Below are 18,317 nucleotides of genomic sequence, written 5' to 3'. Positions count from 1 at the left end.
TCTCCAGAATTGCACGCAGTACTGTAAATGGGGCCTTACCAGAGACTTATACAAGAGGCACTATCTTGCTGGTCATCCCTCTCCTTATACACCCTGAGTTTTGGTCCAGAAAATAAAATGGCCAAGATTATACATAGATATGCCACAAATTTTGTTTTTAAAATAAGCACTTACATGGCCAGAACCACTGCCAAGTGACCTCTGAATGTTCTTGAATCCATATGGTCCTCTAATGATAAATGCCTTTCAGGTTATCAGCACTTGGCCTCTCTGCAACTCCCTAGCTAAATGTACTATTTAAACATCACATTTTAGTTTGTATTTCTATATTGTACAAGCTGCAAGTCTATAAAATAGATGCTAATATTTATTTATTTATTTATTTGCTGCATTTGTACCCCACATTTTCCTACCTATTTGCAGGCTCAATGTGGCTTACATTATATTGCAAAAGGTATAATTATGAACAGAGTAAGAGGTTTGTTCTAATTTAACATATTACTATGTATGAAATAAGGAAGATAGGTCTGTAGAATGATTTACATAACACATAATAAAAAGCAGTAAAATATAATGACCAATAATGATAATATGACTGATATAATCAATTCAGAGGGATCAGTAGTGGTTGGTTTAGATATAGAATAATCAAGTCGTTAAGGAGGATTCTTATAGTAAGTTTCTTCGAACACGTGCGTTTTCAATAATTTCCTGAAGGCTGTCATGTGTTATTTTTATAGAATTCGGTAGTTTATTCCATGCTTTTGTGCAGAGGTATGTGAAGGTAGATGCGTGTAATGATTTGTATTTGAGTCCTCTACAATTAGGGTACTGGAGGTTTAAGAAGGTACGGGATGAACTTTTGATGTTAGGTCTGACATGTATGATGGAGCTTCTCCATGGATGATTTTATGGGTTAAGGTGTCTACAACAGCATGGACAAGTATATATGTTGTCATATGTGCTTACATGTCAAATTTCCAACTAAGCATTATTCTGGAAATACATAAACATCTTGCCTAGCGCATATTTGGAATGGGGGGGGGGGGAACATGGGCAGAAGTCATATGCAATCCATGTACGGTATGTACTGCATATCGTCAGCATTTCATTGCCCACACATACACCAGCTCTATGGCTAGTGTAAGTGGTGGCAACTATATACTGCAAGTGTATCTATCCTGCAATGGCATACCTACCTTCGTTGTCACCCTGGGCGGTGTATCTCCTTCCTCCAGGTGTATACTCCCACCCTCCTTCCTCTGAGCAAGGGGTGGCGCTGAGAATCGCAAGGCTGTCACCTCTGCTGGTCCCCTGCTCCTGAACAGGAAGTTGATGTCAGAGTGGGCAGGGGGCCAAAACACACAGACAGTGGATCCCAGAGTCCTCTCATAAGTGGTGTTTTCTTAAACAAGGTCTTTATTTCAAATCACCACTTGTGAGAGGACTCTTTGGGATCCACTGTCTGTGGGTTTGCTTTTATTGATTTGAAATAAAGACCTTGTTTAAGAAAACACCACTTGTAAGAGGACTCTTTGGGATCCACTGTCTGTGGGTTTGCTTTTATTGATTTGAAATAAAGACCTTGTTGAAGAAAACACCACTTGTGAGAGGACTCTTTGGGATCCACTGTCTGTGTGTTTTGGCTTTCGTTTCTCCTGTGGAGAGATCCCTTCTGTGGGTGTTTGCTTCATTCGGAGAGTGGGCAGGGGACCAGCAGAGGTGACAGCCTTGCGATTCTCAGCGCACCCCCTTGCTGCCTACTCCTGAGACAGACCACCCCCACCACCCTGCCCTTGGTATGCTAGAGCTACCCTGTTACGTTAGTATTCTACACAGGAAAGCAGGTGTCTACTTTCCTTTACAGAATAGATTCCTACCAGGCACCCTGCTATAAAGTTGCCCTTATATTACCTAAATATTCTGACACATTTAGGTAACCTCAAAATATCAAATATGTTTTAGAAGTGGAAGAGAAGGAAAAATTAATCACTTGGAGGATAAATCGAAAGAGGAAAAACTGTGAAAAATTGCAAGACAGCCTTACAAGACTGGGCATCTAAATGGCAGATGATGTTTAATGTGAGCAAGTGCAAAGTAATGCACGTAAGAAAGAGGTACCCGAACTATAGCTACGTGATGCAAGGTTCCATGTTAGGAGTCACCGACCAGGAAAAAGATCTAGGAGTCATCACTGACGATACTTTGAAACTCTCTACTCAGTGTGCTGCGGCAGCAAAGAAAGCAAATAGAATGTTAGGTATTTCTAGGAAAGGAATGGAAAATAAAACCAAAGATGTTTATAATGCCTTTCTATTGCTCCATGCTGTGACTGCACCTTGAATATTGTGTGCAATTCTGTTTGCCGCATCTCAAAAAAGATATAGTGGAATTAGAAAAGGTACAGAGAAGGGTGATGAAAATGATAAAGGAGATGGGAGGACTTCCCTATGAGGAAAGGCTGAAATGGCTTAGGCTCTTCAGCTTGGAGAAAAGACAGCTGAGGGGAGATATGATAGAGGTATATAAAATACTGAGTGGAACAGGTAGACATGAATCGCTTGTTTACTCTTTCCAAAAATACTAGGACTAGGGGGCACGCAATGAAGCTAGAAAGTAGTAAATTTAAAATGGATCGGAGACAATATTTCTTCACTCAGCGTGTAATTAAACTATGGAATTCGTTGACAGAGAATGTGGTAAAAGCAGTTAGCTTAGCAGGATTTAAAAAAAGGTTTGGGTAGCTTTCTAAAAGAAAAGCCCATAAGCCATTATTAAAATGGACTTGGAAAAATCCACTGCTTATTTTTGGGATAAGCAGCATAAAAAGTATTGTTCTGTTTTGGGATCTTGCCAGGTATTTGTGACCTGGATTGGCCACTGTTGGAAACAGGATGCTGGGCTTGATGAACCTTCAGTCTGTCCCAGTATGGCAACACTTATGTAATAGTATCAGAGAGGGGGCTGTCCTGATGAGTCAGCATGCCTGCTCTGTGCCACCATAAGACAACACAAGTTTGATTCAGGTTCAGTTCTTGCACTCTGAATTGGCAAGCGATGGGGATGTTGCTGAACCTGTGCTGATAGGGAGCTCCACTCAATGTTAAACAACAATATCTACTAGCCAAGCTCAGGGCACGTACATACCAGCTACCAAAGGAAGCCACGGTCTATGGCATCTGGCACAGAACTGTCAGTGCAATAGTGCATGTAAGATTCTGGCACCACAACCAGGAATAATTCCAATTGAACTACTACTACTACTACTTATCATTTCTAAAGCGCTACTAGACATACGCAGCACTGTACACTTAAACATGAAGAGACAGTCCCTGCTCGACAGAGCTTACAATCTAATTAGGACAGACAGACAGTCAGAACAAACAAGAGATAAGGGAATATTAAAGTGGGGATGATAAAATAAGTGTTCAGAACAAAGTGAATAAGGGTTCGAAGTTAAAAGCAGCATCAAAAAGGTGGGCTTTTAGCTTAGATTTGAAGGCGGCCAGAGATGGAGCTTGACGTACCAGTAGTCTAAGGGAGCACAAGGAAGCAATAGGCATAAAGAATATGAGAGAACATAAGCAATCAGGAGAAAGTCGGTAAGACATTTAAACTAGAAGGCGGGGGTGACAAAAGGAAACAAGAGAATTCGGAAAGTCACCCCCAGAATAAACTTGATGGTAGAGGGAAAGGTCATCTAAATACAGAAAACCACCTAAACTCTACGCAGATGGAAAGCAATGAGCACAAATGCTCGTAGTCTAGGTAAAAAGGTTCAAGACTTGCAAGCCCTGATGTTTGAAGAAAACTTGGATATTGTTGCTATTACAGAGACGTGGTTCAATGATTCCCATGAATGGGATGTGACTATACTGGGCTATAATCTTTTTAGAAAGGATAGAGAGGGCCGAAGGGGTGGAGGAGTGGTGCTGTATGTGAGAGCGGCTGAAATGCGGGGCACCTGGGGAAAGGAAGAAGCTTTATGGATCGTCCTGGAAAGAGAAGATGGAACCTGTATCCATACAGGGGTTATCTACAGACCTCCGGCACAAATAGAGAAGCTAGACAAGGATCTGATAGAGGATATTCAAAAGATTGGTATGAAAGGGGAGGTGCTACTGTTGGGAGATTTCAACTTGTCTGTTGTGGATTGGAACGTCCTGTCTGCGGAATCGGAAAGAAGTAGGGAGACTGTGGACGCCTGTCAAAGTGCCTTGCTCAGACAAATGGTGACGGAACCTATGAGGGAAGGGTCGATGCTGGATCTAGTGCTCACGAATGGAGGAAGTGTTTCTAATATACGAGTGGGTGCCCACCTATGTAATAGTGATCATCACACAATATGGTTTGATATAAGGGCGAAGGCGGAGTGTGGATGCACAAAACTATTTTATTCCCCCATTTTATCAAAATCAGTACGTCTGAAATCCAGTACTTTTTCAGACGTACTGATTTTGATAAAATGGGGGAATACCTGAAAAAGGAGCTGTTGAAGTGGGAAGGCGTAGGAGAAGTGGAACATCAGTGGTCAAAGCAGAAGGCTGCTATAAATATAGCGACTGATCTTTACGTGAGGAAAGTAAACAAAACCAAGAGAAACAGGAAGCCTATATGGTTCGCCAAACAAGTAGCTGAAAAATAACAGCAAAAGAGGCTTTGTTCAAGAAATACAAAAGAACACAACGAGAGGATCATAGAAAAGATTATCATATTAAACTCAAAGAAGCAAAGAGGGAAATACGGGTAGCGAAAGCGCAAGCAGAAGAAAAAATGGCTAAAGATGTAAAGAAAGGTGACAAGACCTTTTTCAGATATATTGGAGAAAGGAGAAAAGATAGGAATGGAATTACGAGCCTGAAAGATAATGAGAATGGTTATGTGGAAAGCGAGGAGGATAAAGTGAATGTGCTAAATAATTACTTCTCTTCGGTATTCACGGAGGAAAATCCTGGTGAAGAACCACGGTTGGCTGCTGAAGGAATATTTGGGAATGGAGTGGATACTGTGCGATTTACGGAAGAAAGAGTTTATAAACAGCTGGAGAATCTGAAGGTGGACAAAGCTATGGGGCCAGATGGGATACATCCCAGGATACTGAGGGAGCTCAGGGAGGTCCTGGCGGGACCTCTTAAAGATTTATTTAATAGATCTTTAGAGATGGGAGAGGTTCCGTGAGATTGTAGACAAGCGGATGTGGTTCATCTTCATAAAAGTGGAGACAGGGAAGAAGTGGGAAACTACAGACCAGTAAGTCTCACGTCGGTGGTAGGAAAAATAATGAAGTCGCTGCTGAAAGAAAGGATAGTTAACTTTCTAGAAGACAACAGGTTACAGGACCTGAGGAAACATGGCTTTACCAAAGGAAAATCCTGCCAAACGAATCATTGACTTCTTTGACTGGGTGACAAAAGAAATGGATGAAGGCCATGCGCTAGATATAATCTACTTGGATTTCAGCAAAGCCTTTGATACGGTCCCCCACAGAAGACTTGTGAATAAGCTGAAAGGGCTGAACTTAGGACCGAAAGTGGTGAACTGGATAAGAAACTGGTTGACCGACAGGTGGCAGAGGGTGGTGGTAAATGGAATTACCTCGGAGGAAAGGATGGTGAGCAGTGGGGTTCCTCAGGGGTCGGTGCTGGGGCCCATTTTGTTTAATATATTTGTGAGAGATATTGCTGAAGGGTTGGAAGGAAAGGTTTGCCTTTTTGTGGATGACATGAAGATAGCCAATAGAGTGGATACCCTGGAGGGAGTAGAAATGGTGAGAAGGGCTCTCCGAAAGTTAGAAGAATGGTCGAGGGTCTGACAGTTAAAATTTAATTTACTGTTTAAAATTTAATGCCAAGAAGTGCAGAGTGATGCATTTGGGGTGTAGAAACCCAAAAGAGAGATACCGAATAGGAGGGGAGAGATTAGTAAGCTCAACTCAGGAGAAAGACCTTGGGGTGTTGGTGTCGGAGGATATGAAGGTGAAGAAACAATGTGACAAGGCGACGGCGGTGGCTAGAAGGATGCTAGGCTGCATAGAGAGGGGTATAACCAGCAGAAGAAAGGGGGTGTTGATGCCCCTCTACAAGTCGTTGGTGAGGTCCCACTTGGGAGTATTGTGTTCAGTTTTGGAGGCCGTATCTGGCTAAAGATGTAATAGACTGGAAGCGGTGCAAAGAAAAGCTACGAAAATGGTATGGGATTTGCGTTGCAAACCGTACGAGGAGAGACTTGCCGACCTAAACAGGGTGACATGATACAGATGTTCAAATATTTGAAAGGCATTAATCCGCATACAAACCTTTCCAGAGACGGGAAGGTAGTAGAACTAGAGGACATGGAATTGAGGTTGAAGGGGGCAGACTCAGACTAATGTCAGGAAGTATTTTTTCACGGAGGTGGTGGATACGTGGAATGCCCTCCCGCGGGAGGTGGTGGAGATGAAAATGGTAAATGGATTCAAATGTGCGTGGGATAAACACAAATGATCCTGTTAGAAGGAATCTTAGCGGACATTGGGTGGCGACGCTGGTATTTAGAGAATAAAACTAGTGCAGGGCAGACTTCTATGGTCTGTGCCCTGAGAAAGGCAGGGACAAATCAAATTCGGATATACATATAAAGTATTACATACCATGTAAAATGAGTTTATCTTGTTGGGCAGACTGGATGAACCATTCAGGTCTTTATCTGCCGACATTACTATGTTACTATAACACTTCCTGAGCTTTGTTAGCCATTTGCAATAACTGAATATGTAAGGCACACCTGTGACGTCAACAATTAATGGAGCGCTATTAGAGCAGACACTTAATATTGTTACAAAAGGGCTTTTATTAGCAGAGTGCCCAGAAGTCCCTCTAAGGGGCAAAGAACTTACCGCCTTCCGCTTCCTGATGTATAAGACCTGCAAGGACAGGAGGAAACAAAACAAGAGAGTTTGGGACTTACATCACTTAACTACTGATTTCTAAGTATATCTAATTTTATAGACAGCAACCAAGAGAGAACCAGTCCTCAACTTTGAACACAAAATTATTCTGCTACAGCTCTCCTTCCATCCCAACTTCACACTACATCCATCCACTCTGTGCTAATATGCCACAAGGAAAGGCTTTCTGAAAATCTCTTTGGCTGGCATTTCAGTGCAAGTGGACAAGGACAGGGCAGTGGTATTTTTGGTTGCTCTTCTCACTGCTAATGGCCTGCCAATCAACTTGAAGGTCATTTGTTTACAGCTGCCTATCTTGTGAAATCAGTATTGGGTGTGAGTTATACCAGCTGTGAAAGGACAAGAACATTTACTTTCCCTTTTAAAATTATCCCACAGAAATATCCGTAACCATTTTCATCTGTTATTTAGAATGCACAAAAACGTACTTGCATACTTTAAAAAAAATCAAAAATGTAGGCATATTACATCCAAGCCACATCCCAGGAACTCCTCTGCTCATTACGGGTAAAAGGTTATGCAAAATGGCATTATGTGCATCCTTTTATCCACACATAGTATGGGCCATTTTAAAGACACCATTTTTACATATAAACTTCTGCTAACGTGCACAAGTGGCTTTTAAAAACTATCCCAATTAAGACTAGTATCTTCTTCAGAGGCTTGCCTCTTGTCCTGACAACTAGTAGCTGCTTCCTGCCTGGTGCTGATATCTCTCCTCCCAGATCTGAAACCATTGGTGCCATGAGGCATAGAAAAACCTGAGCTCATGCTTGAACTTATGTCTCTCAGAGGAAGGTACAGGAAACATAATTTGAGTCCTTCACTGGTCTAATTCCTAAATATGAACTCTGGACTGAAGATAATCCCAAGTACCCCTTCTCTCTGGTGTTCTCATACCATAGCTAATGCCAGTCCAATCACAGTAATAATTCCGAAAGAAAGAAGCATAGTGCCCATGCCAGTCCCAGTGCTGGCCGGATCAGGGATTTGGTGCTGTTGAAAGGGCTTGGAGTAGCAATGCTACTGGTTGCAGGTCCAGCCTTGTCCATGTCAGTGCCTTGGTCAGACTCGGCAATGGTGCCTGGTGGATACAGAACCGGCACAGAGACCGTGCTGCTGAAATTCATGCTTGCTTCCTTCCACCTGTGTTGTCTCCCCTGTTGTGGTCTTTTCTTACTCTCTGCTACAAGTTCACACAGGACATCTTCTCATATCCACTGCAGCCCTTTCTTAGAGAGCTGGTCTCTAGCATCATGGTCAGGAATTATAAAGGGAAAAGGGATGGGATTTGATAAACCGCCTTTCTGTTCACCTTTAGAAGAAGCCAAGTGAACAAAAAAAAAGTATTAGGACAAAACTTTTAACATTTAAATCAATTTGCTTTCTAAGCTGCAATGTTTACAACTCACTAGAGATTATCGTAAGTATATTGTGATGAGGATGTTGGCCAATCAGATCCCTGTAACCATTCTCTGAGGTCCTTTTACTTTTGTAAGAGGATCTTTCATACCTTACAGACATTCTTCTGGAATGACTGAGAAATGGTAAACTATTTACAGTTCTGGCAGCTGTTGCACACACTCTGTGCCCTACAGAAATATTGGTAACATGGAAAACAGGCATTTCCTCCTCATCACTATCCTTGCCATTATTGTAACCAAGGGGTTAAAGGAAAGAGAAGGGGAAGGGAAAAGAGGGAAACAAAAAAATAATACTTTATAGTCTATGGGAAAATCAAAAGTAAAATGGGGTTGTACTTGTGCTGGCGAACATTCCGCCGGTCAGCAAGGTAACTTGGAATGGGAAGCTAAGGAGGGGTTGCCTAGGAAACGGGAGCTTGTGACAGTTGAGTGGTGCTTATGGCTTTGAAGAAGAAGGTGTGTTGTGAGTGAGCTCTGAGAGAGAGTTGAGGATTTGAAGGCATTTGTAAGGGGAAAGTAGTATGGCTAAGGTAAAGTGTGGGAATGAGAAAAAAGAAAGGAGGGTAATAGGGAAAGTGTGTACAGAAAGTCTGCCTGGTGTAAGTGGCTGTTGGATGATTGGTGAAGGGTAAAAGGAAAGGGATTCTTAATGAAAAGGGGAGGGGCTACAGATAAAGGGTGAATGGAAGAAAAAAACCCAGTCTTAGGTGCAAAGGAGGCTGTGGGGGTTTTCTCCATATTAAATATTAAGGGAGAGGTGAAAAGAATGTTCACTGATTGAAGAGAGAGAGAGAGAGAGAATCTTGAGCAGAGTGAGTGATAGCTAAGCACCGCAGCCAGATAGGGAATTGCAGTACAGCTTAGGTGTTAGAAGGGAATATCTACTTATTTTATTTGGATTAGAGAAGTTGGCCACAGTCTTGCAAACATTGTTTAATATCCCTTGAAGGTTGCTGGCAATTTTCAGGGAGAGAGGGTCTTGCTTCCAGTTATTTTAGTTTTAAGAGAGAGGTGTAGGGAGAAGAACGGAAGAAGAGAGAAAATACCTCGATGATCCGGGCCCCAACGAAAAAAAGTGTTTGCAACTTTCAACATCAAACCAACAGCTAAGTGACAGAAATCCCTAAAGGAGAAAAGAGGCAGAGAAAGAAAAAAATCTTACCTGAAAGTTGGTCTGAGTATTGGTGGCTCCTGGAAAGATGTAACCTGTAATGTTTACTAAGTTATATTGTGAAGTGTGGTGTTCTGTGTAGAAACATGAATGTTTAGTTATTGATACAGTTTAGAAACACAAAAGGGGGAAAACCCTATTATTACTTGTTGCATGCAACTAAATTATTTACAATTAAATGTTTTTTATTTAACTGGAAAGGAGTCTATTGTGTTTCTGCCCAAATCAGGGGAAATCCTACAAATAGATTATTTTTCCTCTCGTGTCCTTTGAGGGCACGAGACGTGGTTAGTATATTTGTTCTCCTTCCACTTCTGGGAGCTGGGTTCAGAGCCACGACTACATAGAAAGGCAAACAGAACCCAGCGTTTACCACACATTTCAATCAGAAGTGAGGGGGTGATACTAATTTGGCGTAGTCGGCAGGATTTTTCCTGATTTTGGGGGTGCCACCAGAGGAAATTTGGGGTAATTGCATGTAATTCTGTTAACCCAGAGAGTTTATTACAGGTACAGAAAATTTGAGAGTCCAGAGTACGGTGAAGCTGTGCAATAAAATAAAAAAAAAGTGTGTTCTGTGTTTTGTGTTCTCCCGGGGTCCTTTGTTTTTGAGGCGTACCCATCCCTGAAGAAGAGCTAAAGAACATGGAAGGTGAAGCAGCGGGAGGTCGTTCCCCTCAGTTGTGGACCCACACCGTCGTAATTCCTCAGGATCGGACACTTCCAGACTTTCACGGGTTTCCAAGTGGCCCAGAGGACATGAAAGTGGAAGACTGGATCGAAAAAATGAAGTCCAGGCTGCGAATATTGCGGGTTCCAGCCGAAGATCAGGTGGAGGTTATCAGAGACCACCTGAAGGGAATTGCTCGGGATACAGTTAAGTATTCTCTTCCAAGGGAGTGTGCAGTGGAGGAGATCTTCGACCTTCTAAGACAAGTGTTTGGGGACAAGGTTGCATTGGGCGTGCGCATTCAGGAATTTTACAATCAGAGACAAGGAGAGAAGGAGTCAATCCGGATTTTTGCCTATCGTCTTCAGGAAAAGCTGGATGCTATTATGAGGAGGGATAGGCGCAGAATGGGAAACCCCGATGAGACACTTAAAGAACAGTTCACGATCGGGTTGAGGGATGAGAGTTTGAAGAGAGAGGTCTCCAAGCGAAGCGAAGATAACCCAGCCTTACCTTTCCCCGAGTTGATGCAGGCAGCCATACGTTGGGCTGGAGAAGAGAGAGGATTGGCTCCGTGGGAATCCTCCCCTAGGAGAATATTGCAGAGGAGTAGAGATGAGGCCGGTGACTATTGTAGGCCTGAAGAGTCTGCAAGGTTGATGATGCAGCAGATGACCAGTATGTTTGCGCGTTTATGTGAAAGGCAAGAAGAGGAATGGGGACGGCAGAGGAGAGAACGGGAGAATATGAGACACCCAAATTCCAGGAGAGAAGGTATTTAGGAAACACTTCCAATAGGAGAGAGTCCAGAACCAATCAGGGAGAGTTGATCTGCTATCGGTGTCAGGAGCCGGGGGCACATAGCGAGGAACTGCCGGAGTGAATACCGTGAACAGACCTTATTTGAGAGAGGGTACAAGCGAGCCAGCGATGCCAAGTACCAGTGATGAATATTTGACACAAAGGAATGCTCGAGACGAAGCTCCGGGACCATCAAATGCGAAAACTACAGTGAAAATGCAGAAGCATGTTGATAGAGAAGAGGAAAAAATGAACAGTTATTCGGAGAGAGGGCGATAGGCTCGAGCCCACTATTAAAGGTCAAAATTGGTGGAGTAGATACCCTCTGTACAGTGGATACCGGCTCCAATGTGTCAACCGATCTTGGCTAGCTTCTTTTATAAGAATTTCCCCAATTCGGATTGCCTGAAAGATGCAAGCAAATTGACTCTTGTGGCTGTGAATGGGACGGAGTTGCCAGTCTTGGGGTACATTGACGCTGATGTTCAGTGTTTGGGACAGCTAGTACCCAGGAGATGTATCTTCGTGGTTGAGGGATAACTTCTGCGATGGGCAAAGTGAGAATCAGGCCTTCCAAGGAATAGTAGGGAGAATGTCCTTCAGCATCTAGAAGGTCTGTTTAAGGATCTCTCCTGCATATCACTAGAACCCGTGAAGATGTTCGGGGATCCTGTCCAAGATTCACAGAAGCGTTCTACCAAGGTCAGGGAATCTGATGGGGTGGAACAGCTGCAAGGAAACGTGAGAAAAATCATACCTGCAAAGTTGGGAAAGATCCTGATGAGCCAACAGATACGGACAAGTGCAAGAGCGGTACTGGGTTTTGGTTCTAGGAGGATGAATCTACCCAAGAAGTCTAAGGTAGCCAATACCTTGGTCTCACAACGGCGAGGGAATGTTTTCGTTCGGAGGATCAGTGTGGGTGTACAAGATGTCCTTCCAGGCAGAGAGCCAATTATGGACATAAATTCGGCGGAATCTGTGTACAATGTGGATAAAGAAGGAAGCAAGATAGGAACAAAAGGCAGGTTAGAAGCTGTTGGAAAGTGGTGAAACCTTGTTCAGTGCTACTACAAAGGAAGAGAGAGAGGTGGTGACTGACACAGGTCAATTAGCATTGCGGCAAGTTGGTGAGAGAACAGCTGAGTGCACGGAAGAGATGAGAGTGCTTCCTAAATCTGAAGAAGATAGCGCTATTTCGGAAAGTCATGACACAGTGAATGGCAGGTTGACATCTGTGAGACGTTGTTCTGTGACTGATGAAAGACCTTGTCCTAAAGTGGAAAAGGGGGAGGAGGCAGAGTTGAATACTGCTCTGGTTAACGCTAATGGTGACATTATCCCTGCGGAAAGCAAGGAAGTCACGGACGTGAAACCTATAGTGACTGCATGTGCAGAAGAGAAAAGAGAGGTGAAGAGGGAGCAAATGCTGGAGTGGGCAAAAGTCATCTATGGAAGAAAGAAGACCAAAGAAAACCAAAGAAACCCTTACCAGCTGGGATGCCATGGTAATAACCTGAGGGCAAGGGCGGAGCCATTCCGAGTGGGAGAGTGGGTACTGCTTCGAAGGCAGAGATTTTCTGGGAAGCATAAAATACAGAACACTTGGGAGGTGGAACCTGTTACTGAATCACAGACTTTTCTTGCAGAACATTTTATTTTGGGATAAGAGGGAGAAGTGGATTGCAATAGCTCAGAACCAGTTTGAAAAATGTAACAGATTTTTGATTTAAATAAAATCAAGAGTCTGATTTAATGTGAATGTACAAGAACTGAAAAATCGCAAAAATTGTTGGTTGGAGACAATGTTTTAGCATAAATAAGAATGGTCTTAGAAAACCAAGGTTTAGGCCTAACCTGTTAAGATAGAGATCACTGATATAGCCAGTGCCATAGGAGTGAGTGATGATAGTGTGATTTAGATATGTTTGTGTGGGTTGGCTAGTCTGGGGATGGAAGGGTATTGGTTTATGAAATGTCTGATTTGAGAAAGTACGATGGATGAGGAATAAGGATTGATAGGTATAATAAGGGAATGTTGGGGACAACATTAGTTTTTAAAGCATGGAGGAATGTAACCAAGGGGTTAAAGGAAAGAGAAGGGGAAGGGAAAAGAGGGAAACAAAAAAATAATACTTTATAGTCTATGGGAAAATCAAAAGTAAATGGGGTTGTACTTGTGCTGGCGAACATTCCGCCGGTCAGCAAGGTAACTTGGAATGGGAAGCTAAGGAGGGGTTGCCTAGGAAACGGGAGCTTGTGACAGTTGAGTGGTGCTTATGGCTTTGAAGAAGAAGGTGTGTGTGAGTGAGCTCTGAGAGAGAGTTGAGGATTTGAAGGCATTTGTAAGGGGAAAGTAGTATGGCTAAGGTAAAAGTGTGGGAATGAGAAAAAAGAAAGGAGGGTATAGGGAAAGTGTGTACAGAAAGTCTGCCTGGTGTAAAGTGGCTGTTGGATGATTGGTGAAGGGTAAAAGGAAAGGGATCTTAATGAAAAGGGGAGGGCTACAGATAAAGGGTGAATGGAAGAAAAAAACCCAGTCTTAGGTGCAAAGGAGGCTGTGGGGGTTTTCTCCATATTAAATATTAAGGGAGAGGTGAAAAGAATGTTCACTGATTGAAGAGAGAGAGAGAGAGAATCTTGAGCAGAGTGAGTGATAGCTAAGCACCGCAGCCAGAATAGGGAATTGCAGTACAGCTTAGGTGTTAGAAGGGAATATCTACTTAATTTTATTTGGATTAGAGAAGTTGGCCACAGTCTTGCAACATTGTTTAATATCCCTTGAAGGTTGCTGGCAATTTTCAGGGAGAGAGGGTCTTGCTTCCAGTTATTTTAGTTTTAAGAGAGAGGTGTAGGGAGAAGAACGGAAGAAGAAGAGAAAATACCTCGATGATCCGGGCCCCAACGAAAAAAAAGTGTTGCAACTTTCAACATCAAACCAACAGCTAAGTGACAGAAATCCCTAAAGGAGAAAAGAGGCAGAGAAAGAAAAAATCTTACCTGAAAGTTGGTCTGAGTATTGGTGGCTCCTGGAAAGATGTAACCTGTAATGTTTACTAAGTTATATTGTGAAGTGTGGTGTTCTGTGTAGAAACATGAATGTTTAGTTATTGATACAGTTTAGAAACACAAAAGGGGAAAACCCTATTATTACTTGTTGCATGCAACTAAATTATTTACAATTAAAGTTTTTTATTTAACTGGAAAGGAGTCTATTGTGTTTCTGCCCAAAATCAGGGGAAATCCCTACAAATAGATTATTTTTCCTCTCGTGTCCTTTGAGGGCACGAGACGTGGTTAGTATATTTGTTCTCCTTCCACTTCTGGGAGCTGGGTTCAGAGCCACGACTACATAGAAAGGCAAACAGAACCCAGCGTTTACCACACATTTCAATCAGAAGTGAGGGGGTGATACATTATCCTACTATTATTATTATTAATTTGTATAGTACAGTCCAGATGTGTGCAACACTGTATAGACACATATGGGACACCAACAGGAATGACTTAAAAAGAGGCAATGAGATGATAGAAGCTGGGGGGGGGGGGTTAATGAATAATTGACTGTAGACCATTCAAAACATACAGTATATAGACAGAGATTTATACAAATACCTGGTTGCTTTATGGTTTTCCAAATTGTCTTTGCAGGCCCTGGTCCACGTGCTGTAACCTCTGGTTCCAGCTTCCCCCCCCCCCCCCCTCTTTATTGCACCCTCTGTCCTTCGTTTACTAATGTTTAATAAGCTAATACAGATGGGCAACCATACCCATAGCCACTTGTGTGAGCCATGACGTTATCACTTACCTAGTCCTTCTCACATCAAGCCTTCTTGTAAGTTGCATCCAGATGGGAAAAGCAGAGCACAGCAGGAAATCCTCAGTGCTTCTACAGACGGGAGGGCACCATGCAAAGTGTGTGTGTATATTTAAAAATAAAGATATACAGGTATAATTATAAATAGAAATATATGCACACACATGCTCTCCTTGTCTTGCAAAAAAGCCACTAACTAGAGTATGTCATCTCTCACCTGAGCTGTCCACACCCCTAGGATGGAAAAATATAGTGCAAAAAAACGCAAGAGTTCCAGGGAACCGATAGGACTAGGAATCTGTACAGAAAAATAACAAAAGCTCTTTAAATGGTCAGACACAGCCTTATGTTTCCAGGTCTGCTGCTCCTGCTGCTGTCATTGTGCTTGTGTTTCCATTGTATTTTCCAAGATGCAAGAAGCAGCCCTTCCCCTTGCCTGCTGATCCGCTGATCTCCTGCTTTTGATAACTGGTTGCCCATGGTACAGACTCTGGCTCAGGATTGGCCAGCCTGCCCTTCAATCATGCAGCCCTTCTGCTGTAGCTGCAGCCTCCAGGGTCATAGGAGTGCAGCTGGGATTGGTACCAGCTGGCAAAGCAGAGGGAGAAAAAGATGAGGCATAGAATAACCAGATCACCAGCCTTCGCTTTTTGCATCTTCACTGTCTATGGAATGAGTTTGAACATCTTAAAGATGAAAATAAGTCTAATGAGCAAAGTGAATACAGATCATATAAATATCTGCAGACGGAATAAAAATAAAACAAATATGAGATTATAAATATTTAAGTAGTAGGATTACAAAAGATAGAAAAAGTTTAACAGAAATAAAAGAAGAACTGAGAAAATTAAAACATAGGTGTAAGTATTCAGCTGTCAGTGATCAGAGTTTTTTGGCCGCTGACGGCTTTATCCTCAATATTGAATGCCGGGCAGCAGCATTGAATATCCAGACCTAAGATGCTGGTTAAAACTTATGTGGTTAAGTGCAATATTCAGCACTTAACCACATAAGGTGAACCGCATCAAGATAGGATTGTATTTTATGCAGTCCTATTTATGTGGTTAAGCGCCAGGGTTGCCAACCCCACAGTTTTCCCATGGATTTAGGCGGCTTTTATAAGCTGCACATGGGGGGAGGTCACGTGATGCGGTGTGAGTAGCGGCTGTGTTCCAGCGCTGCTCCAGGATCCTCACTCCTTTCCTCAATCAAAAATGCCGAATTTACCCCTCTAGGAAAGTAGCACTTATCACCAAATTGTTGTACTCACTTTATGGATCAATTCTTACGCCCGATGCCTTCCGGAGCATCCCATCGGGGAACAAAAGCTGAAAAAGAAAAACTGTCACCGCCAAAAACTAGCTCCAAGATGGCAGAGGTGAAAGGTGATTGCAGCGGAGAATTCACTGATAAACAGTTGGCACAAATAACGGAAGCGGTGGGAGCAGCTTTGACACCACGGTTTGACCTGCTAACGGGACAATTGGACAAACTAGAAACATCTTTGACACCACGGTTTGACCTGCTAACGGGACAATTGGACAAACTAGAAACATCTTTGGCAGATACAGTGAAAAGACTGGGTGAGTCAGAAAATTGGATATCAGCGCTGGAAGATGCGCGGGCCCGGAACGAGCCAGAGGTTTCGCGCCTACAGGATCAGATTAAGGCCCAGCAAGAAAAGCTAGAAGATATGGAAAACAGATCGAGAAGATGTAATCTGAGACTCGTAGGTCTGCCAGAAAAACTACCAGAAAAATCATTAGGACATGTTTTGGAGCAATGGCTATGTAAAGAACTTGCCTTATCTGACAGTTATGGGGCACTGTGCATCGAGCGTGCTCACAGAGTTGGACGGCAACAACAGGATAAGCAAAGGCCAAGGATTATCATTATAAAAGTGCACAACTACCTTCACAAGGAGGAAATCCTGAGGGGTTTCAGTTTGAAATGCGATTCCTTGACATACGAAGGAGCCCAGATTAAGATCTTTCAAGATTATTCAGATGGAGTACAGGAAAAGAGGCGTCATTTTCATCCACTATGTTCTCCATTGGTAGAGAAGAAAATTTGATTTATGCTGCTGTAGCCGGCAATTCTAAAGATTCAACATGAGGGGCAATGGCGCTCATTTGACTCAGTGCCTGAAGTGCAAAAATGTGTTAACGCAGAACGGCAACTAACTGGCGCTTGAAAGCATAGGAGTGGAGTCTAATGTTTCAACTTGGATTGAGTTTGCAAAAGGAGTTATGAAGGTTTATAATGCGCAATGGAAGAGATAAAGAGCCACCGACAGCAGGACAGTTTGCAGATAAGGTTATTTCCACTACGTTTAAAGCAGTTGTTTTTGAGAAGAGCTTATAGCAGCGATGGCGAACCTATGGAACGCATGCCAGAGAGGGCACGCAGAGCCCTCTCCTTTGGCACGCGCGCCGTCGGTCCGCTCCGCCCGCTCTCCCTCCCTCCGAGTACCAGGCCGCCCGCCCTCACTCCCTCTTCCAAACCGCCGAAGCACCAGGCCGCCCGCCCGCCCTCCCTCCCAGCATCAGCGCTCGCCCTCCCTCCCTCCCAGCACCTCCCAGTACCAGCGCTTACCCTCCTCCTCCGAAATTGAAAAGGCGTTGGCAGCTACAGCGAAACACGGCATGGTCTTCGCTCGGCGCGCCTTTGCTTCCCTTCTGTCTCTCAAACTCTGGTCCCGCCCATAGCTTGAGAGACAGAAGCGAAGCAAAGGCGCGCCGAGCGAAGACCATGCCGCATTTCGCTGTAGGCTAGCTGCCGACGCCTTTTCAATTTCGGAGGAGGAGGGCGAGCGCTGGTACTGGGAGGTGCTGGGAGGGAGGGAGGCGAGCGCTGGTGCTGGGAGGTGCTGGGAGGGAGGGCGGGCGGCCTGGTGCTTCGGCGGTTTGGGAGGGAAGCAGGCCTGGTGCTGGGAGGGAGGGAGGCAGGCAGGCCTGGTGCTGGGTGCTACTGGGTGCTGGATGGGAGGGAGGCCTGGTGCTGGGAGGAGGGAGGGAGGGAGGGTGAGCGCTGGTGCTGGGAGGTGCTGGGAGGGAGGGAAGCAGGCCTGGTGCTTCGTTGGTTTGGGAGGGAAGCAGGCCTGGTGCTGGGAGGGAGGGAGGCAGGCAGGCCTGGTGCTGGGTGCTACTGGGTGCTGGGAGGGAGAGAGGCAGGCCTGGTGCTGGGTGCTACTGGGTGCTAGATGGGAGGGAGGCCTGGTGCTGGGAGGGAGGGAGGCAGGCAGGCCTGGTGCTGGGTGGGTGGAAGGGAGGCCTGATGCTGGGAGGGTGGCCTGGTGCTAGGTGGGTGGGTGGCCTGGTGCTGGGTGGGAGGGAGACCTGGTGCTGGGAGCTACTGGGTGCTGGGAGGGAGGGAGGCAGGCCTGGAGCTGGGTGCTACTGGGTGCTGGGTGGGAGGGAGGCCTGCCTGGTGCTGGGAGGGAGGGCGGGCAGGCAGGGGGGAGAGGAGGGTGGTTGGACATGGGTGGC

General features: G+C 44.4%; 1 protein-coding gene across 1 annotated transcript in view; it reads right to left on the bottom strand.

The window, feature by feature from the left end:
- C6H3orf18 (chromosome 6 C3orf18 homolog) overlaps window positions 1-8,076 on the bottom strand; it is a 41,201-nt gene extending 33,125 nt beyond the window's left edge. The window contains 3 exon segments of the mRNA XM_030207159.1: window positions 6,871-6,901; window positions 7,847-7,935; window positions 7,938-8,076. Of these exon segments, the coding sequence (XP_030063019.1) occupies window positions 6,871-6,901; window positions 7,847-7,935; window positions 7,938-8,076 (259 nt within the window).
- Between the last annotated feature and the right edge of the window lie 10,241 nt (window positions 8,077-18,317).

This window comes from Microcaecilia unicolor, chromosome 6 (genome assembly GCF_901765095.1).
Source record: "Microcaecilia unicolor chromosome 6, aMicUni1.1, whole genome shotgun sequence".
Lineage (NCBI taxonomy): Eukaryota > Metazoa > Chordata > Amphibia > Gymnophiona > Siphonopidae > Microcaecilia > Microcaecilia unicolor.
This window is presented reverse-complemented; position numbering and strand designations above follow the sequence as displayed.